The sequence below is a fragment of the Orbicella franksi genome, chromosome 2, assembly GCF_964199315.1.
Source record: "Orbicella franksi chromosome 2, jaOrbFran1.1, whole genome shotgun sequence".
Classification (NCBI taxonomy): domain Eukaryota; kingdom Metazoa; phylum Cnidaria; class Anthozoa; order Scleractinia; family Merulinidae; genus Orbicella; species Orbicella franksi.
In genome coordinates, this window is record NC_138146.1 from 7,529,923 (window position 1) to 7,553,163 (window position 23,241).

Below are 23,241 nucleotides of genomic sequence, written 5' to 3' on the forward strand. Positions count from 1 at the left end.
AAAATTGAAGCATTTGGCATCGGAAGTTGAATAGTGATTGTTTGCCTTGAGGCTCGAACAACAGAAACGAAAACAAACTCAACAAACTGGATGCTACGTCGATAAATACAACGAGAATTCTTTGTTTTGTTTACAAGGATTAAGTTTCGTTGTTCTCGCTCGCTCGTTCGCCATGTGTGGGCAAGCTCGATCCGTCATCGCTGAAAACAAACGATCGAATTGAGAAGTGCACAAGCGATAAGATTTCTTGTAAATGGATCTGGAGGATCTATCAAACTTTTGGGCAAGATTTCAGATAGCTTTCTCCTGGGATTACCCTGAAGGATTGGATGTACAAGCTGTACAATCAGCCGTATTCCATGTCGTCGGCGATGGTGAAACAAGGTATGATTATAACTTATTTTAAGTTTTCATTCATTTCATTTTGAACCTTACTTCTCATAACGGTACAAGATGAATTATTTTGTTTGCTATCAATGTTAAACCGTTTAATTTGCCATCGGCAAAGTAGCGTTTTAAGCTTGTATCGATTTGTTCCAGTGGCGAAACTGAGCAAATATTGATGGCGCCGTTTCAAGCTAACCGAAAACGGGCTTATTCAATTAATCCCCGTGGTGCGCAAATAAACAAAATGTAACAATTCGAGATCGCCTTTAATAAGTAGTACGTAGGTAGGATTAAAAGTCTAATCTATGTTAGCAGTCTCTTTTAATCTTAACCTTTTAGCTTTGAGAAGGAAATTAAGAAACACACATGCTAGGTGAAAACATTAGGGGGTCTTCGCTCGTAGAACGTTAGCTTAGTTCTTTGTCACGCGATCCAATCAATTTTTTTTCTTTTGGTTAAAAATAGGTGTGATTGTTTAGGTTTAAACCAAGTAATTTTGTGATAATAATCCGACGTCGTGAAACAATGCATTGTCTACAAACGCTATAAAAATGTTTAAACCTGGTTTTTAATTAACTGAAGTACTAAGTAATGAATCTTACTAGAAGTATTTCTAAATGCGATTCAAAAATCACTGGACTTGAAAAATGATTGCAAATGATTATTTATTCTAATTACTATGAAAACACGCTTGTCCTATGTCTTTATCTTTTGACATAAGTCAATATTAATTTTCTTCAGAGCAAGTAAATGTTTATCTTTACGCTGAGGTAAACAAGGACAAAAAGGGTTTTTTCAGCTTTTTTCTATACTTGTTCAACCATAGTTGATTGGAATCTCCATTTTTCTTAATCTTTCTCATGTAAATTCGAAATTATAAACTGTGGGTGTGTAATGTATTCTTAATGTGCGGAAGAGAATGTGTTAATTGGGAATTATTGGTAGCTGAGAAATTTTCTTTCTTTTTGAAAGACTGACAGCTTATAAGAATGACAATTAAGTTCAAAAGGGTAAAATTTATATGCCAATCTTGTGAAGGAATGCTGCTGCAAAGTTCCCAAAGAAATGTAAATTCTGACAAAGGACATAGCGCTTATCCTTTGTGAGTCAGATTATAATATTATTTTCTTTTTTGGGTTGTAGCAAGATTCTTTTAATTCTTTAAGTAACAAAGTACACACAGCAAATGTACCTTAATTACCAGCGCTTTGTTTGCACGGTAAATAATTCCTTTCCACTTCTTTACAAACAGATGTTTTTCTGTCTGTAGTGCGTGACAAACCTGGCGTGGGAAAATAGCATATCTGAGGTTCTGAAAATTTGATGAATTTTCATAGCATCTAAATGTAATTCACAACGATTAAGCAAACTGAAAGTTCATCTCCAGAGTAAAATATAAATAGTAGAACCAAGGAGGCAAGACACCAAGAAACAGTTATGTTTATTTCAACAGGGAAATGTTTAAAAATAAATTAGGTAAGTGTAGCATGTTCGTAACATCAATCGACATCTTCACCTGTAACACCGAGTGAACTCAGCCGTAACAGGTGTTACGGCCCTTAATGACAGCCCTGTTATCAGATACCAAATGTTCAAAAGTACATGTACACAATATTAGGGTAACTAAGTGTACAATCATATGCATATTTCTTTTACATGTACAGTATTGAGTGATACAAGATAAAGGAACTTTCATTAATTTTGCACGTCTTTATTTCAGAGCCCAAGATCAGCTTGTTGTTGGTTGTGTTCAGTCGGCAGGAGCGGGTGTGATTCTCACACGGCCAAAACCACACAGTGATGTGGTGCCGTGTGAAATGAGTTTCACAGCGCATCCTATGGCGCAAGAGTTCTACATCAAGAACATTGTTATTGTCTCCGAAGCAAGGAATGTTGAGCTTTATATTGATGATAATTACGAAAAAACAGCAAGGGGAATTATGCTCACTATCAGGAAAGGAAGGTATACTTTAGTTGTGTATCTTAGGAAAGAGTCAGACTTACTCAGTTTGAATAGATGTGTAGAGGTGTTAAAGCATTGATTTGGGATCTTTTGTATTAGATCAAGAGGTGTTTGATCTACATGTGGATCATCTGTTCCTAGGGTATTAATTTTAGATTTTAAATTGGTCTCACTTTTTAGAACAGGAGGTCCTTGGGTTTTGGCAATCAGTTTTTGGTCTTTATCATAGACAACCCTTGGCTGGTTTTTGGTAATCTTCAGAACATGTCAGTGATCTTCGGCAATCAGGAAGTTTCAGCATGATTATTGGTGATACAGACTGTGCAGTGATACCATTTTGCTTCACTCAGATGACATGAAGTTTATTAATGACTATTTGCTTTCAACTCCACTCTACTTGTAAATATTATGTAATACATGTACTGTAAGTGATATTAAATAATAAAACAATTGAAATGGTCTGTGGGAAATCGTGTAACCAAAATGGGAACTGTCAGAAAGACCAGGCCATAGCCAGCATGAGGTACTTGCCTCAGTCAATTTTTTCAAATGTTTTTTTTTTTTTGTTTTGTTCTGTTTTAGAAGGGGAAAAGTAAAAACACTGCTAAATACCTAGGAAGACAATTTAACCATGAACCTTAGCTTACCTCAGTCATACTTTTCCCCTGTCTACGGCTCTGGAGACTGCATCGTAGAGCTCACAATTTTAATTTGTTTTTTGTTTTGTTCTTGATGTAGAAAAGTATCATTGTTTGAGACTGAGTTTGACCTGACTGAGTTCATCCATGGAACATGCCGTTGCTTGGTGAAGGTAAACATCCTTAACCTAACCTGTGTTCGATAATTTTGTAATGAGAAAATTTGCCATTAGCTAATGATTCCAGTCACCATTAGTACATCAGATGACCAACATTACTGTGTATTTTCATGGTTACTGTACAACAAGCAATAGGGGAACAGTACTTGTTCCCCATAGCAGACCAAATGCATAAGTTCAATAAGTATTTTTTTTTTGCAATTTATGGCCATGAAAACTCTGCCCGTATAAGTTATTAAATTATGCATCCACTCATAGCAAAATTGTGAACACCAAAGTTGTCTCAAGAAAGCTTAACTGAAATCGTCTGCTACACATTTAAGTAAATTAACTTTGTTTTGATTAATTAAATTATTATAATTAATTAATTAATTAACTTTGTTTAACGGGGGTAACAAACAACAGTCTCATGACTGACAAACCTGTGGCCCTCAAATTCCTGATCGAATTGGAATTTAGAAATGTTGATTTTTGTGGAGGGAGGAAAACCAAAGAACCTGGAGAAAAACTCTCAGAGCAAGGACTAGAACCAGCAACAAACTCAACCCACTTATGACACCAGGTCCAGGATTTGAACCCGGGCCACATTGGTGGGAGGGAGCGCTCTCACCACTGCGCCATCCCTGCACCCTGAATTAAGAAGTAAGCATGGTAAGGAAAAATGAGTGCAAGCAATTTTCTTTTGTATAATATTTTGAAAAGGTTTTGGCAAACCATATTCATGGGAGGTCTATTCTTAAGCGGTCCTCATTGTAAAATTTGGGCTCCTCTGCACTCTGTGTCACATAATTTTGGGAAGATTAATGACAGAAGTAAAGTTTAGAGCTGTGTTGCTGTACCAGATCAGAGTCCACCAAAGGCAAATTTTCAAGACTGGGGGCACAATTTCTCTAGCTGCTGGCACATTTGGGGAAGGCTAGAAGTGTTATTTAACAAGAAAATATTGTATTTTCCTTTCCAGTTCCTATCATACCCTGAAGAGCAGTCCATGAGACTTCAGACAATTGTTGTGAGAGTTGCTAGACTAACTGCACCTGCTACATCTGGGATTCCATTACAGGTCAGTTAACTAATAAATCATGTATTTAATTATGTAAGTTTGAGTTTTGTGTTTAAACTCTGCTTTGAATTCGAAAAAAATATAGTTTAGTCTCTCACTGTATTTTACCTTTCAGGATGTTCCCAGATTTACACCCAACACACACACAAAAAAACTCAGTAATTATATTTATTAGTCCTTATTCATGTTTCTTAGGCTAGCTAGTAACTTCTATCCCAAACCTCCTAGCCTCTGTCTTAAAGATGATTTCCAGTCTGTACTACCCAGTCTTGGCACCCTAATGTCTATAAGTCTCACTCTGCGAATCAATGTTATTTGTTATGGACCACATACCCTATCTTTGAGGCCTTTCAAATTCTTTTTCCAACAGTTTCATTGTTTTTTACAGCTGTGAAGCTGTTTCATCAAGTGATATGAGAAAGAATGAAGCATGAAGCTTCAAATCCATAATGGCAGTTGACGTGAAACTTTGAATTTCCTTCATGTAAGTTGTTGCAAAATGTTACATTTTGTGATGTCTTACATGAAACACTACAAAAAACGAAAACAAACTCTTGAGAGTGTGGAGTACAGACTGGAAATCATCTTTAGAGTACAAAATAATGTGAAAATTTTATCGTGAAGAAATTCTCCGAGAAGCAAGATGAACAAGAATGCCCACATAACTTAACACAGCGTGAAGGTGCTTAAGAGGCTTTAGAAGAATTTCGTGAAAACAATACTGTAGGAGATGAAATTTGAACAACTGACAACTGATAAGGCTTGTGGTAGTGGAACATTTGCCCAGGTTAAGAGGTTCAGATTGGAGTCAGTTTGGAGTCCTCGTGCTGTGGTCCTTATTGTCAAATACAATTTACTCTCACAGTGTCTCTCTCCACCCAGAACTACAATAAAATATATTAAATTGGCACTGTTATATAGTTGAGGTGTGACTAAAACACTGTCAGTAATGGGGGGAGAGGGATCAACCTGGAATGGCCTAACTATCCCATTTGAAGCAAGTGTCAGTACTTTTAAGGTATAAGTTCTTGTCCGTGGGTGACTTTGGTAAAAGCAAAGACTTTTTTTGATAGTTTTAGTTTCTTGTTAATGGATGCCACATATGTGATGCTTGTTTGCAACCATGATGTGTCATCCACCCCTGACACAGTGCTTGCTGTGCATGGAGATGTTCTTAAGGGAGTAAATAGCAGATGGTTTGACCATGAAATAACAGTTAAGAATCATACTCTCATCAGAATTTGAACTTAATATGTAGCAAAATTACCAGGTGGGCATTAATTTTATCAAAATCCGAAGAGAGAAACAGTGTATTTTTTTTTTAATTTGAAGTTCATTCATGTATGGTACTCTGTCTACATAACATTTCTCAGGGTTTAATACCAGGCCAAGTGGATGTAGCAAATGTGAGAAGCTATTTAGATAGTTTGGGCAAACAACTCTCCCCAGAGGCTCAGCAGCTCCTGGAAGCCATGGAAAGCAAGCAAGTGGTAAGATAAAAGAATTATAATAAGTGCATGCTTGCACTAAATTTGAAAGGATTCATTTTCCCTCCATGCTAGTGGTACCCCATTTTGTGATACTTACAGTGTGAATCCCAATGGGAAAAAAGATGGCGACTACACATATTTTAAAGGAAGGTGAAGAATGATCATCACAGTAAATTTTCCAATTTAAGCAACTGGAAAGAAGAAGCCTGAGAAAAATCAGGGCTGCAACGGGATTCGAACCCGTGACCTTCGCAATACCGGAGCGATGCTCTACCAACTGAGCTATGAAGCCACACATTGGAAGCGAGGTCAATTAATTGAGTTCATATCTACCAGTGAGGAGTGAAATGATGTGAAGTATATATGAATCCCATTGAAGCCCTGATTTTTTTCAGGCTTCTTCTTTCCAGTTGCTTAAATTGGAAAATTTACTGCGATGATCATTCTTCACTTTCATCTACTACCGCAGTTCAAATATGAATTATTTCATATATACTTCACATCATTTTACTCCTCACGGGAAGATATGAACTCAATTAATTGACCTCGCTCCCGATGTGTGGCTTCATAGCTCAGTTGGTAGAGCATCGCACTGGTATCGTGGAGGTCACGGGTTCGAATCCTGTTGAAGCCCTGATTTTTTTCAGGCTTCTTCTTTCCAGTTGCTTAAATTGGAAAATTTACTGCGATGATCATTCTTCACTTTCATCTACAACCGCAGTTCAAATATGGATTATTTCATACATACTTCACATTATACATATTTTATCACAACACTTTGCAAACCTAACACAGCCAACACTAGGCGGAAGGAAAGCCATATTATTTTTGGCAATATTTGTACATGTGCTAACGAAATTGTGCATGTTGGGTTTAAAGATGTTAGAACTTTTCTGTAAGTTTCTATGATCATTGTTAAGGTTTTTTTTTGTCCGCTAAGAATTATAGGTAAATGTACCAGGCACCATCTTTTTCCCTTGGGAGCATGCACATGAAAACAACCAGGATAAACGACCACACCCAGCGGAAATGACCTGTACAGCTTTAAAACAGAAGAAAAAGTAATCCTCCCCCTCTCAACTCTTCCACCCCCATCCCCAAGGTCATACAATTTTAGGTAATTTCAGCACTAATTAACCAACCTGGTCATAGAATGAACTGGAATTTTGCAATAATTAAAAGGACCAAAAAGAATTATGGAAAAGTCTAATGGGCAAAATTGGAGAATTTTAAAACGGATTCCACGCAGTAGTTTGCATGAGTGTCGTATTCATTTATAATGCTCGGAAATCAACAGAATTTCGTAAAATATTGTGACCTCGCCCCATAGCTAATTGATTGGTTTATGTTTGACAGAGTCAAAGCAGTCGTGCTGTAGATCGTGCCAGGTCCCTCAGTGTAGGCAGTGGACCACGGCCTGAAAATCTTGGCGCTGCTAGTTTATCGGGAAGTGAAACAAGTATCTTATCGCAAGCGATGGCACGAGCCAAACAACTAGACGAAGAGGAGAAAGCGGAAAGAATGGGTGGGAATCTGTTGTTTTATATTTTAGATAGGAACTCTGTTCTGTACCGTTGCAGTTATGTCCTATGTAGCAGACATGTCCTCTGACGTAATGTGATATACGGAGCCAATCATATCATGCGTTCTATCTAATAACACGCAGCATAAGACCGGTAACTAAACTCCGTTGCAGTTCGGTCTTCGAGCAAAATTGATTTTTGGAGGGGTAGCGTACGGAAGTAGTATTTGACTTTGTATGTCTTTACTCTAAACCAGAGTTACTCTGAACGTAAATATGCAGCGACTATGTGCAAGAATGGCATTTACCTCACAAGATTTCTATCGGAAATTGACCGCTTAGTGTATTTTCAGTTTCAAATTCAACATGAAAGTTCGATCGAAGATTTAAACAGTGGTTGCTCTCCGGTTTGCGAACTGCGTGTTCCCGGCCAGCCAATATTAAACTCCGCGCTTTGATTATCCTCAAATTATTCAGATCGTTTAACGATATTACAGAGGCAAAACAAAATTTCTGAGAAGCAGTGTCCCCAATTTTAGTTTCGGTGTTGTAAAACTACCACTCAATCTGCGCAATATTTCTCTACTCCCAATGTTGTCACTCACATGAAATCCGGTTCGCGAAAGCGCTCTTCTCAGTATAAGTTTGTTGAGGCTGACTGAACCTTTTTGGGTAAGCCGTCTCCTGTAGCATCGAACATTTACTACAGAAATTTTCTTGTCAAGTAGATTTTTATGGCCAGAGTGCTTTCTAACTGTTCCTAGTTCGCTTTGCTTTAAAAAACAGCAGTAGTAGTAAAAAAACCACAGAGCACTTTGTGGCCTATTGAAAACACCACAGAGCGCTTTGTGGCCTACTCAAAACACCACAGGGCGCTTTCTGGCCTATTCAAAACACCACAGAGCGCTATGTGGTGTTTTATTTTGGGATTTAACATTGAAAACTGGATGGCTCGTTTACTCGCAAATGTCTCACAGCTATTTTCTGAAATAATTTGGTTTTTCCAATTTTTCACACCACAAAGCGCTTTGTGGCCTATTCAAAACACCGCAAAGCGTTTTGTGGCCTATTCAAAACACCACAAAGCGCTTTGTGGCCTATTCAATACACCACAAAGCACTTTGTGGTCGTCATCGTAATCATAGCGATTCTGTCAGTGGAAGTTATACTATGTGGACAAAACTGGCAGAGGGGCTCTCTTATTTTGACAGGGAGGTTGGCAAGATTCTCGCACCACCCCTTACATTAATTATGCATGCAATTTTTTGACTGACTCGTTCTTTTCACGATTGCTGTTTGAGTATAATGTGATAGTTTGAGATAGTTGCATACATAATTAATGTATGGCGCTGTACGGAAATCGTACCTGGAGGTTAGCCGAGTGCTCTTAAAGAAACCTCTGAAAGGAACCAATAGATTTTCGCAAACGTGCTGAGCAAGGTTATGTTGAACACTATTTCAGTTTTTGTTTTTAGAAAGAAATATCACCGAATCTCCGATATAAGACTTGATACCCTTAAAAGTACTCGTTATGGTTATCAGACAGAGCACTGACTGCTAATGAGATTTGCATTCCTGGGATCGGCTGGAACTAGCTACAACGGGTGCGTGTTATTAACCGGGAGAGACGATGAAATGAAGCAGAAGGTTGAAAATTAGGAATTCAGTGATACCTCAACCTATCACTTGTTTCGGTTAGAGAATCTTAGAGGGATTTATTATGTTCATTGATTTATAGCTCTATTGTTAGTCCTCGTTTGTAGGCACACCCCTCAGGAATTTAGCATTGAACCTGGAATGAAACTTACGTCGGATACTGATACGGGTATTTCTTTTTTTAACAAGTCTATGGATCTCGCCGTAACGTTGCAAGGCGAAGAACTCGACCAATGTTTTACCAACACGGACCTCATACTAGTTCAATAACATAATTCAGTTATGACAAAGAAGATTACAAATCTTTTTTTATTTATTTATGGCTAGACTGGAATTTATACAACTGGTGTTTTCATGAGCAGGCATAATTACCATTATCACTATCAACTGGAATCTTATAGATCTTTCTACACACGGGCGAACCAAAACAATCTGACTTGTGACCTTGAATTAATTGGCTTGAATTATCTGCAATGCTCACGTATGATACAAACCGTTGCTTTATCCAAACATTTTCGAAAATTACATTTTAGGGCATGTTTTTAGCCTGTGTTGTAAAACCACTATAATCTTGAGATTTGTATTGTTAGAACGGCAAAATAACCAAAGTTAGAATTAGTTTGAGAAATTCTATTTTTGACAGATAAATGCCTTTTGGAGATACTAATATAATACTTATCATTGCATTTACAGTTGTGCACTTCTAACACAGGCCACCAAACTAACTTTTTTTTCATCATTTTTTGACATGTTTTCAACAACTTTCCTATGGCTTCCATTCAAATCTGGCAAATCCAAATTATGAAAAGAAATGTGAGAGGTGGAGTTGTCGACTGATCAACAGGTTACATGATGCTTGATATTTTCACCATTCATGCATTTTGATTAGCTTATTTAAACCAAGGAAGGTGGACACAGTTAGCTAGGCACGACTGTGACTGGGTTCTTATTACAAAGATGAAAAGTTCTGTCACTCTTTTGTCCCTTAGATCTAGATCCAACAAACTAGTCACAGGCAACACAGTGATTTGTGGTTCATTTAGTAAAAAAAAGTAATGACATATTTTCCTCAGCCTTTGAGCTTGGGCTAATTTGAATAAGCTGTTGTAAATGTAGAACAATCAAAACAAGTTCAGACTCATCCTCTATTTACTTAATTATTACTTATTAATACATCTGTTAAAGAAATCCTGATAAAAATTTAAAAAATCTACGAAAAAATTTCTGATTTTATCACTGTCACTAAACTCATCCTCTATTAACTTTCTGTAGAGGTGTTCATCATCATTGTCTTGTTCTTCTTGCCCTTCCGCTTGTTCTTCTTGATCCTCTTGTTCTTCTTCTTCTTCTTTGTCTTCTTCTAACTCCCCCTCCTCCTCATCGATCATATCATCTAATGCCTTCAGGTATGGTTTGGCCAGGCTATTAAAAATATGGAGAGGGATTTACTTCATCAATAGACACAACAATAATGTGGAAAACTGAAACTTTCTGTGAAGGGGCCTGTTACGGCTATTTCGTGTTTTCTTTGTGTCCTTTTTTGTTCCGTATGTTAAAGTATTTTTTCACATTCTGCACGCTTTTTTTCTCGCGTCGTATGTAAATTTCGTTGCGTATATATTTGTGTTATCCTTTCATGTTCATTTAGTGCTAGTTTATCGTCCGGTACACTTGTATCTTCTTGGTTCCCTGAACCCCGTTGCAAGCATTTTGGTAAGCCGTTTAGTTTATCGCCTGTTTGTATTTTCCTCTTAATTTTCTGCCGTCTTCAGTTAGTTATTTGTAGTAATTCGTTTCATGTTTATCTTTAGGAATTTACCTTCCTCCTACAGAGAGTGAAATAAATTTGCTGGACTAATTGAAACTCGCTTTAAGTTGTGTCTGAAGTCGGCCCTTTGCCTCTTCAGGGACCATTTCTTGAAACTTCCTGCCTACTCGAGGGCTTATCAACTTACAAGGACCGTTTTCAGGCTGCTGTTTTGGGCCCAAAGCACCAAACTACATAATGAAACTGAAATCAGTTTTTAAAAAGAGCATTGGAATTATAATCTACAGTACAACAGTAATATTATTATAATTCAAATTATAAATATTCATACTGTATTTTGAAAGTGGAAGTTTTTTCACGAGGAATGTGAACGCCTTAAAGAGATCTTTTCCCGACTGTGCTATCCTGACGACCTTGTGCAGTCAATCATTCGCAGATTTATTGAATCAAAAGTGTCCGAGGATTCACATACTCGAGTGGCTGATAAAAGAGAAGCCCCAGTCAGAATCGTGTTGCCCTACAAGGACCAGAAATCTGCAAACGTAGTACGTAAACAGCTGGCTGACCTCAGTCGGAAGATCAACGCAGATATTAGCCCAGTTTACACAAGTAGAAAGATCAAGGATGAAATTAAGGTCAGGGAAGACAAGCAGCCTCTTGTGAGTCAACAATGCGTGGTGTATTCATTTCAGTGTGGCCTGTGTGATGCAGGCTATGTCGGTTACACGTGCCGACACCTACACCAACGAATTGAAGAACACAAAGGATCGGCAATCGGAAACCACCTCAGAGAGCAGCACGATATGGAGCCAGAAGACATCACACAGAGTTTTCGAATCTTAAGAAAGTGTCAGAACAAATTTGGCTGCCTTATTTTTGAAATGTTTTTTATCAAAGAACTGAAATCAATGCTAAACAAACAGTGCGATTCAATTCGCGCCAAATTATTTGTTTAGGGCAATTCTTGCTAAGATTATTTTATTTTTCCATTGTATATTTTTAACACTTTTCCACATATTTTATCACATTTTAGCCTTCGCCACATTTTTATCTATTATAAGTTGTTTTTAACATATTTATGGCTATATGCTAATGTAGAAAATTTACTCACTTGAAAATGACCTCGTAGAGGTCGAAACGTCGTGACTTTTTAGCGCTAGTTTTTATTTCAAAATCGATTTCTTAGAAACTACTTATTAACATACTGTATTTCTATACCTAACTAAGAAAACCAGTTTTTGATTAATATGATGCAAATGGACTTCTCTATAAAGTCACTTCCTTCAACTTAATGTCTGCTAATTTTTCACGCAAATAGCAAACCACCAGTTGTGATTGCAGTTACCCGTCTCACTCTACATAGCAATTTTCAATTTGGTTTCAAAATTAACTTGCATTTGGGTTTGCATCACTGTGCTCTGTTTTGCATCCTGTACTTTCTTTGTTGTGTTGTTTGTAATATTGTTAATACTCTGGTTCTGGTTTCAAGGCACTTCAATGAAAACTGTTCAGACATCACTTCCTTCCTGCATGAGATTAAGTAATAATTAAAAGCACATTTTTGGTCTGGGACATTGATGGGGATTCCTGGACAGGCCCCCCAGAGGAGCTCCCATCTGCTTTCAAAATTACATCATTAGCCTAGCAAAACTACTGCCAATCCCAAACCCCACATTAGAATTTAAAATCCTTAAAACTCATAGTCTTGTTGTTATTGGGATAAGATGTTCTAGGTTCCGAGTTACTGTGTCTGAAACACCTCACAAGATTAGAAGCCACAGATTTAGGAAAGCCATTCCCCAACAGAACGTTTTCATCATTGTTCTTTGTTTCTGAATGAGAGAGTCTATTTCACATATACGAGAAGGCTGCTGCAACAAGGCCTAACCCAAGTAATTTTGCTAAGTCAACGTACTTGACTAGAAAACAAGGCATTCTGTCTAGTGTTTGTGTGATTCCTTTAAATGTCAATGGATGTTCTTTTCAGAGAAATGTCCAGGAAATGGATCAAGCCATCTTCAAATTTGTTGACTGTAAAACATGTCCGATTTATTTGGTTTGTCCATCAACAGCATATCTTCAAAATAACGTCCATAAAACTACTCATTTATATGGCCACTGTCAAGCATTTTACGAACAATATCATTTTTGAGTTCTGTCATGATAAACAACAACAACAACAACAACAACAACGGCCTAATGAAGAACCCAACAAAATTGCATCAATTTGGTTGTTGAGTGCTCTCTTAATTAATTTGGTGTTAATCAATTTATTGTCATTAACTCCAAAGAAACCAATCTGAACAACTGTCAGGGCTTGCTCTCAGGGCTTGTAAACTCCAATTCCTCTTAGAGTGAAAACAAGGTGTTTTCCTTCCACATCTACATGGGAGAGTATCATAATTTATGTAGGTGGTGGTGGTGTATCGAGTTGTGTTTCACAAACCCTTTTCATTTTTTATGTTTCTACATATAGCAATATAAAGGAACTGTTTTTTAACTGTTTAATAGCAAACCACTTTATTTTTAAAGAGTCTGTTATTTTTAGTTAAAGTTAATTTGGCTAACAATTCCTTTCTATTTAAATGTATGTTGCTTGAAAACTGTGATCTGATGGCCCTAGATGCAATTTGAGTTTTTCTGTAATTTTGAAAAGTTAAGCCCCACTGTTTGTTATTAATATTGTATCAAAAGGGTAACACCATTCTTATCATGGTTATTCTATTGATTCCATTTCATCATTACTTAAGGTGGTTCTACAGTTATTGTGGGCACACTACCCCATGTCAAAGTTTGCAACATAAATTTTGGGGCTTTGAAGGATTGGCTAAGAAATTTTGGGAAATAGTTTGTCTTTCACTCGGTGATAATGTTACTTAATTCCATTTACTGGGGATAATATTTTTATTCTTACTGGTGTTTGACTGGACCCCATTTTTTGGACAACACTACCAGTAAAAAAAATTTTGCTGGCATACTTTTACTCAATTTCTGGAACCAGCTTATTTTGACTTAATACAAACCATGCCCAAGTTTCCGGGAAATCATTCGAGCAGGAGTTCAGAAGTATTAACTTAAAGGTCAAAGACATGTAAACTCAACTCTAACATTGACTGAAAGTTTCTACAATTGACTCTCATTTCCGAAACAAGCCATGAACCCAAATTTTGTGAGAAGCTTGCCCCAAAGCTTGCTAAATAAAAGTGCCTAGTCGATTAGTGATCGTGCGAACCATAAAAAGCATTAATCCCTAGTTCTTAAAATACTACAAAATGCTTGATAACCTCATTGAATTTTCAAAGATGCATTTTGCAACAGTATTTGGAAATAACTTTTGTGTCAAAGTCTTTCCACACAAATTGTACGGTACGGCAATATTTTGGCTATAAGTTTTACTGTTGTGACTCAAAAAGAAATGGGGCACTGTTGTCAGGATTGTAAGCTACTCCCCGACTGATCTCTGGTGAGGAAGAGAAGCAGTTTTATTAATCTATGATTACAAATACAAAATAGGTACTACAAGTACAGGCTGAGCCATCTTTTTGCCATTCCTTAATATATAGTTAAAAAGACAATTATTAATAATAACAATAATAATAAATAAAAATAGCAATAAAAGCAACAATGATGACAACAAAAATAATAACAATAATATTAATGATAATGATGTGCTTCTGGGCATGAATTATGTTTTCATTCATGACAGTTGGTTCATCGTATTTGACCAGTAAAAGTGCTTCACTGGGTCTATTTGTTAGAAAAGTGGAGTCTCATCAAAATGTGTGGGCACAGTTTGTGGATGTTTAAAATCTTGTGAGTGATGTCCTCTAAGACTGATTAATCACCCAATGAATCACTGTTGCAACACCAAAACAAGAAGGCAAGTTTATAAAAAAGTTGAGCATTTCTGCAAGTTGAAATTTTCTCGTGAGTGCTAATGGGCAACAAAAGTCTACTAGGTAGGCAACTAAAAAGACACATTGGGAACCAACAAAAACAGAACTAGTTGCCCAAAGGGCAAATTAGCAAGAAAGTTAGTGTCGTTCGAACACTGCATTAATAGCCGTCAAGCTCATTCTAAGAGCTTTATGGCATCCAAAAGTTTTCTTTACTCTGCCTCCTCGACTCCTCAACCTCTCTTAATTCATTTATGTTTGTTGTGCCCCAAACCATTGCAGGAAAGAAAGTGAGTGCTTTGCAGGCTGTAAGTATACATGTAGAATACAGTAGGGGCAATTGTACATGTATGGTTTACCAGTTTTGTCATTTAAGTTAAGGTTGTCATTTGCTAACACAGAAAGCTCAACTTCCTACAAGCTGTCTTGTTCACAGCTCTTGGGGTTTTAAATAAGAGTCACAACAAAGAATAGAAAAAATATGTGCACTGCAACAAATGCTTGAATAACTACATATGATATGCAAATATCTTCTGTGTAACATGCAGCAAAAATTGCTTGTGTCACTGCCATACATCTATACCTTAACCTATAATATACCACAGAACCTCCCAAACTACCGGTAAGTTGAGACTTTTATTTAATTTATATCAATTTTAAAAACAAAATTATTTTGTTCTAGTGGAGACAATGGGTTGTTGACTAGTTTAATGGATACACAAGGATAATAAGCTGTGCATTAAAGTGGTATTGTACAATCACTTCTTCCTTAAGATTTTGAAACTCCATCTACTAAACACTCCCGGTGCTAAATTTTAAGCCTTCATAGCAGGGATGAAAAGGAATTAAAAACTAGAAACTGGCTAATTTATCCAGGTGCGAAGAAGATGTGTTTTGAAAAATAGTTGGCCTTCTCCAACACATAATAGTTGGCTTTCTCTAATACATAATAGTTGGCTTCCTCTAACACATTTGGTTTGCAATGTTCTTCTTAGTATTGCTGGAGTACTTAGTGTACAAGAAAAAACTCATAAGCTAACCAGATATTGAAGCATAATATGAGGACATAAGCCCTAAAATTCTTGTGAAAGTGCTGCCATTACAGTTAAGACCCAATTACGTACAGGTAACAAAAAAATGAATTATTTTGGCAAGACACAACTCTAAAAATGTTATCAATGCATGGCAACTGATACATATCATGGTAAGGGCTGATGCTCACCATCCCTAGTTCCTTCTCTACTACGACTTTCTTCAGTTTGGGCATGTTTGCCCTCATCCAACCCATGATGATCATCCATTCCTGCAAAAACAGAAATTCAAAGCATTATTGTTACACACAAAATCACACAAATGCAATTATATTTTAAGTTACACTGACTGTTTTAAAATAACATACATGTACAGCCTTGTAGATTAAAAGTTGTTCCTCTGTAAAGGGAAATTTAAAAGAAAACAAAATTCAATCAGAAACAACTGCAGGAGTATGACTATCTTATCAAGACCTAGGTTTTTAAAGTCTATTTCAACTGACAATGAAACCAAAACAGAACAGACTGAATCTCTAGTGGCAAAGTTTAGCTGGTGAGAACTACATCATACTTACCAAGAGATAAAAGACATCCTTGAGAATAAAAATACAAGTAGATAAACAAACTGTTTTCTCCTTCTTTAATTGTTTTTTCATTAAAAGAACAAAAAAACCCAATTATCCAAAAACATGAATAAATTCTCCAGAAGATAACAAGAATGGCAATGTTCCTCACACAAGAGCTGACACAAAGAGATAACGGCAATGCCACCTAATGAAGACATGACAAGGTATTAGCATGTATCCCTATTTAAACAACAGAGTGTTTCTGTCAAGGAACTATTGGTTGATAGTTGCCCCATGGAAATTTGATGTTCTTAAAACAAATATTTGCTAGTTTTAAGAACATCAAATTTCCAAGGGACAACTATCAGACCGATAGTTCCGAGACATTAACACTCTATTGTCTTTATCGTTCACCACTAAATTTTCTTCCGTGCGCCAGTTCAAAATTCATATTGAATTGTTTTCAACTTTTTTAGATGAAAGCCATGGAAGGTTGTTGAAGCCAAATGTAAAATTTGAAAAAGAAAACAGACAAAAACCCACTTAATATATTTCAATTGTTTACTTTCTGTAAGCCCGCTTCTTTACAGAAACATTTACACGGACGAGTACTATCCATCTGGGTATTTTCCTTGGACAGGCACTATGGGCTGATAGTGTCTCTCCACGGATGAACACTATTGCATCATGTGATCAATTTAAACCAATAAGAATCGGAGAAAATTCAGTGGTGAACTATAATATGTACTAATTGGACCAGCCGCATAGAAAAGGAAACCTAGGCAAGCACTTCTTGAAGCAGCCTCACATGATGACTATACACACTGTGTGCCTACAAAATACTGCTTCGTAACAAACAGCTTAAAGGTAGCATGTCAACAACAGAGGAAAAGAAGAACAGAAGGACAAACAACCCTGACTTTAACTGGTGATTCCTTAGCACTATATTGCGAACGCTTCAAGCGCAGAATTTTACACTTATTCAATAGCATCAAAAACGAAATCATTACTCATGGATTGTATGTTATTTGGATTATTTTTGATTCTTTTGCATAAGTTGTTTATTATGTTGTTCCTTATGCTCAAAAATTCATGTATGCCTATCAAAGTTCATCAAAAAACTGTACCTTCCAGCCACCGCAAAATGTAATGCAGAGTGATAAAATAAATGAATAGTACTATTTAAAAGACCTGGCAAAATAGGGTAAGACTGGTACATCATATCTCTTTTGCAAGCATGATGACCTATTTTAATTTATTTTTAGAGACTGTGCTTGGTAGGAAACATTCAGGGAAATGTATTGTACATTTGTTTTCATGATTGTGCCCAGGAGATTACTTTAAGCTTACTTTAAAATCGGTAGAAATCATTCCCAATACTAATAGAAGCAAAGAAATACCAGACAAAATAAAGGCTCGAAAGTTCAAACTGTCACAAGAATGGTAAACTCGATTTCTTGAGATCCTGAACTAAACTCAAATTTCTTGAACTGTAACCAATTTCAATCCTTGCAATCCTGCACTTTATTTCGAAACTACTGTTTTTGCTTTGCTCTATAGCATTTTTATCCAACTAAGCTGTAAATTTGGTGGCATTTGGCGATACAAGGTGGTAATAAGCTGAGTGAAAATTTGCTCTGTCTGCACGACAGCGTTTATTTATGCCCGTGACGGAGGCAGATCTTAATTGCAAAATGCAAAACACAACAGTGTGGACTATACAAACTAGTGCCAGCTTAGTTCGTGCCGCTTGAAAGCAACACGATCAACAAAACTTAGATTGCTGATGAACATGTCGAAATGGCTTCGTAGACTTGAGCCATATAAACTGCTCACTCCATTTCTACAAACAACATAATACAATACACTACACTTCACAAAGCTTCTTACCAACAATGTTAAGCTTCAAAGGCAGCTGTAAATGTGTTTCAGAACATGCAGAAAGATCCGGCAAAACACCTTCACGATAAAAGTCACAATCGATAGGTTTCGAGCTTTCAACTGGCAAACACCGTCCCGTCCCCTAGTAAAATAATCTCAGAGGACACGATCACAACGCATTTTCATTGGAAGAAACAACAACACATACAATTGGTCAAAAGGTGCTAGACATGTCTGCCACGCAGGACGAAAGTGCAACGCTACACTGTTCTTTATATCGCAAACAAATGTATGACTTCTATGTAATCTTACAAATCGCTGGATGATATGCATATCTATAAGTGATATTTAACTCTCCGACCTGACTGTGAAGTGAAGTGAAGTGAAAGACTTTATCTAATGAGGGTGACCCGTGACAGTAACTTAAGTTACTGATAAACTTGGGGCCCTCAGCTTAAAATAATCAGAATGCTAAAAATATATTATTTACAATAAAATGCTAAAATACGATATTATTTACAATAAAATACTTAATTAAGTTACTATTAAAAATGGTTACAAATAATAAACTGGACTTACAATTACAAACATACTACAAATAGTAAGAGTTAAAAAATTCCATTAGTTTTCTGAGAGTTAAGAATTGTATTACATAATTTAGCCTTAAACGATTTAACGGACTTCTCTGTTTTTAAAGACCGGGGTAAACTGTTCCAATCTTTAATAGTTCTGACGGCGAAAGTGCGTCCTCCCTCAGAGGCGTTTCTGTGAGAGGGGCATAATAAATTTAAATTACAATTTCTAGTACTTCTCGAATGGACGTCAGAGTTTTTCCTTAAAGATGTGTTCATGTATTCAGGTAAAGTTCTGTTTATCCTTTTGTAGGCCAGTGCACATCGATTTATATAAGCTTCTTTGTAAAAGGGGATCCAGTTTAGCTTATTAAATAAAGTGACGGTTCGACTAGTACGTTGTGCTGCAAGAATAATACGCGCAGCCCGTTTTTGCATACGGAGAACTCTCTCGAGTGCCTCTTTGTTACACGATGTCCATACTGTGCTTGCATACATGAAGAGTGGTTTGATTACTGCGTTATAGTAGATCAATTTTTGATTCTTTTTCAAGTAGCAGCTTATATGGCGTAGAAGACCAATTCGTTTTGAAAGTTTGTTACATAGTTCGTCAACATGTGCTTCGTAAGTTACGTTCTCGTCGATTATCACTCCAAGAAGTTTATGGCTACCAACTTGTTCAATTTCTGCATTTTGCATCCTAGCTTCAAATTTTCCTGCGTCATGGGTTATACGTCTGCGCAGACGCTTTCCCGTAGCCAACAACGCTTTGGTTTTCTTGGTATTTATAAACATTTTGTTTTCACTAGCCCATTTCTCAACTTCTGTCAAGTCCTTTGTTAATGATTTGTTTAGTGCAGGAATAGCTTTCCAGTCTGAGCTTAAAGACAAGGTGGTATCGTCTGCATAGATATCCATAGTTGACTTGTGAACGCTTAGAGGCATGTCATTGACAAACAGGAGGAAGAGCACCGGTCCCAATATTGATCCTTGGGGAACGCCCTGTCTGATAGTCAGCTGTTCAGATGTGGTTTTCCCTAATGTAATAAATTGCTTTCTCTGAGACAGGTACGATTTAAACCAGGCAACAGACGGAGGGCTTGCACCGTAAATAGACAGCTTTTTTAGAAGAAGTTCGTGATTTATAACATCAAAAGCTTTACGAAAATCTATAAATACCAGACCGGTCACTTCGTCATTGTCCATGTTTTTCAGGATGTGATCCGTAAGTCTGATTAGAGCTGTTTCTGTAGAGTGACCTGACCTGAAGGCTGATTGATACTCATATAACATGTTGTTGTCATGTAAAAACTTAAGAAGACAGCTGGCTACGTGTTTTTCGATAATCTTCGAAAAGACATCTTATTCAAGATTATCTCTTTAATAGGCCATGTTTGATATATCAATATTCTAACATGGCTCCGAGGCTTTTGGTTCAAAATTATAAATTTTTTTAAGTTTCTTTTATCTCTCAAATCCCAAAAGAGACTTGGATACAAAGAAAACAACACCAAATATGGAAGTTTGTCCCGAAAGCCTCGGAGCCATGTCACAATATTGATATATCGAACGTGGCCTATTGGGTAATACGGCAACCTCGTTCCCAGGGTCCTCTCAGGAGAAGAAGAGATGACTTTCAGATATTTGCTTCCGTGTGAAGACTAGTCTCCTGCGCAAAACGTTCTTTTGATTCGTCACGCATTCTTCCCAACCAGGAATGCGTGACGAGCCTGACCTACTTGTTAATTTTTATGCCTTTGTTCTGCTGCAGTTAATAAGACGGTGAAGTTGCATATAACTTTAAAGCTCTCAGAGAGATCGTTACTCTCGTGATTGTGTATTTCCGTACACCAAATATCTATTGATATTTTCCAGTGGTCATTACTACTAATTCATGGAATGGTACCAATGATCTCATTTTCCTACTAACTGGAATTTTTCCTTGCAGGAAGAGATTTGCCAGGCAGTCCGGAAAGCGATGAAGGTTTTATTAACATGCTAGCAGGCCTCATGGTAGACAAGAAAGCAGAACCAGCTAACAGCCCTGGTTCACTGCCGGCGGAAAATGGCGAAACAGACATACCAGAATCACCCACGCTCGCCAAGCACCGCTGGGAAACATACCTACAGTCACGTGTCCGTGCGAGTCGCAACATGGTGCGGAAATCTAGACCAGTGTCCCTCGGGAGCGCGTTTCCAGTGCCAACGCAGGCTCAGCTTAACCCGCGGGCTCAGTCGTTCTGTTTAGAGGACAGACGTGCTGTTGAACGAGTGATGGCTGAGCAGGCGCCCGCGCCATTGGAAAAGGTAGAGTCTGATGGATCAGAACCTGGAAATAAAGCCAGGTAAGAGAGGATAGAGATGCCACTGGCGTAGGTGGGGTGGAGGTGTCGGCAGGGGAATGCAGTGAAATACAGTGAAGCGAGTAAAGATGTTGACAGAGGGAAAATTGGGAACAGGAAGACGAGTTGTATAACTGGGGACCATAATAAATGATAGTTTATTTCACTAAGCTTCGTTTGCTTTCTTCAACAGGTGCACTGAATGTGGATGTCCCGGATGTCTATCAGTGTACAACTCCATCACCACAAACATCTACGCCGCGGAGAAAAGGATCATGGGGAGAGTAGACGCTAAGCTCCAGGCCTTACTCGAGCACATGGACTCGAGGTTCGACGCCCTCTTCAACAGTTTACTCATCAGACAAGAGCAGCTGTTTGCACACAGCTTACAAGGCGCAAATAACAGTTTTCCCGGCACTAGAAAGTTCTCACAACGCAACGGGCACAGACCAGGTGATACGTCCGTTTAGGATGCTTTGCTTAAAGATGCTTCGCTCGAGGTGCTTCGCGAGTCAAGTGTTTCAGAAAGCGGCGCGTATGCCGGGGTGTGGAGCTGCTCCAGGTGGCGGTTTAGATGGTTAGTTAGGATAAGTTATTTTGTGATTGATCAATTGGATAAGTGATCATAAACTGTGCATGTTACCGACATTGCGAAATGAAAACCCTTAAAAAAAAAAACGAACGCAGTTATTTTCGAGGCAAGAACCTGACTGCTAATCAATACAATTTTTGCTCCTGCTGCTAATAGGAACCACTAAGTATATCAAGTCGTGGTACGTCAGGGCGAGATCTCAGGTGAATCTGGTAGAGCCATGTTTCTCATTTTTGCTCGACTGCGTTTCGCAGAATATTTTTCCTACACATGGCGAGACCAGACCAGACTGATATGTCGCTGAAGCGTACCAAACTTGGACGATTAGATGTTCATCTTACCCATATTTGGTGAAATTTCCTTACGTCAACGAGATATGGCAAACTTGGCTTGTTAACATCATTTTGTACTCGTTATTTCAGTTAAAATAGTTAATAGAGCTATCACTCCAGTCATATTGAGTGATTACCAATTTGGGTATGGCGAAAAAACCATGAACAACTAAGGCAAACCGTATATTATACTCTCAGCCTGTTTACAAAAGCAATAAAATTTGTTGTAACCCTTTTCTCTGCCGAAATCAAGGCTCCCATAGTTATCGTTTGGAAACTCTTGTTTGAAACTTTTGCCCGAGACCTCCTTGGTTTTAGATTCGGGTAATTTATGCTCATTTAATCATATATGATGTCATTTTATATCGTTCGTATTCGAGGCCAAAAAGGGTTGACCCAGCTTGACTTTATTTCTAGGTTTTGATAATAACCTGTTATAAGGCTGATACTTAAAAATGTATTTTATTAGAAGCTGTTTACAATAACGGCAGGATTGAATATTTAAACAGTAAGTATATTAATGATAATTGTAAGGCATAATTATTTGCTAAAACTTATTAGGGTTGGTATTTAATTTCAATTCATGTAAATAACTTAATGTAACTTTAAACAATTAATATTCACATCGATATGTTCGTTTTAGGATATGCTCATTCTCAGTTGTTGTTTGCAAACAGTTCTGGTTGTAAACATTGCCACTTAAACTATTTGCATAAGAGAGCTTATTTTGCGATTTGTTATTTTCCAAGTTTTTTTCCCGCGCGTTTTGAATACTTTATATGATAAATTATGGAAACTAGCTACTGTTTTAATTATGGTTATACAACGCTTTTGCTGATTAGATATCAAACTCAACACGGTTGTGACGTCATGTCACTCATATCTCGCCCAAAAATTTGTTAGTGAAATAGAAAACTTGTGATCACATGGCTTGATGTGGGCTCGATTTTCAACCGTGATGCGGTTTTGTAAGAAGAATATATGACAACCAGTCACCCAAAGCGGCTGGAAAACGAGCTTAAACCTGATGCGAGCGAGGAGCCCGTAAATATTGATCTAAATCCTCGTCTATAGTTCGGTTCACACGGCAATTTTATTTTCCAAAACGCATTCGAGCATTGGCATCAGGTGTAAACAGGCTTGTTTTGTAATTGCTGCGATGCGTTTTTAGTAAACTAATTACATGTAACTATATTTTGGAAAAATGTGTATTTTGATGTAGTAAATATAATTTGTAATTGCCACTTGTGCTCAAGGGAATGGTTATTTTTAGAACTGTATTAAAACTTGATTCACAATTAATTCGCGTGTTGTCAGTCATTTGAAGCCTCTCTTGTGACCAGTTTCGGTTAATGTTGTTTATCAA

At 37.4% G+C, this 23,241-nt stretch overlaps 1 protein-coding gene and 1 long non-coding RNA gene across 2 annotated transcripts; one reads left to right on the forward strand and one right to left on the reverse strand.

Annotated features, from left to right (window-relative positions):
* The first annotated feature begins 37 nt into the window (after positions 1-37).
* LOC145479903 (uncharacterized) lies at positions 38-23,188 on the forward strand. Its single transcript, XM_081458381.1, has 8 exons — positions 38-384; positions 2,108-2,350; positions 3,089-3,161; positions 4,129-4,227; positions 5,601-5,717; positions 7,074-7,242; positions 20,558-20,954; positions 21,145-23,188. The coding sequence occupies exons 1-8, from the start codon at positions 254-256 to the stop codon at positions 21,419-21,421; spliced, it is 1,506 nt and encodes a 501-aa protein (XP_081314507.1). The 5' UTR covers positions 38-253; the 3' UTR covers positions 21,422-23,188.
* Positions 9,501-18,398, reverse strand: LOC145479952 (uncharacterized). Its single transcript, XR_014048487.1, has 3 exons — positions 18,047-18,398; positions 15,782-15,862; positions 9,501-10,317 (listed from the first exon to the last, which is right to left on the reverse strand). It is a non-coding gene; the product is annotated as an uncharacterized LOC145479952 (long non-coding RNA).
* Positions 23,189-23,241: the final 53 nt, after the last annotated feature.

Bases quoted from the DNA above. Each gene is read 5' to 3' on its own strand.
- LOC145479903 (XM_081458381.1), top strand. From the start codon at position 254: ATGGATCTGGAGGATCTATCAAACTTTTGGGCAAGATTTCAGATAGCT. The intron at 4,228-5,600 runs GTCAGTTAACTA...AACATTTCTCAG, and splicing joins CATCTGGGATTCCATTACAG to GGTTTAATACCAGGCCAAGT. The intron at 20,955-21,144 runs GTAAGAGAGGAT...TTTCTTCAACAG, and splicing joins GAACCTGGAAATAAAGCCAG to GTGCACTGAATGTGGATGTC.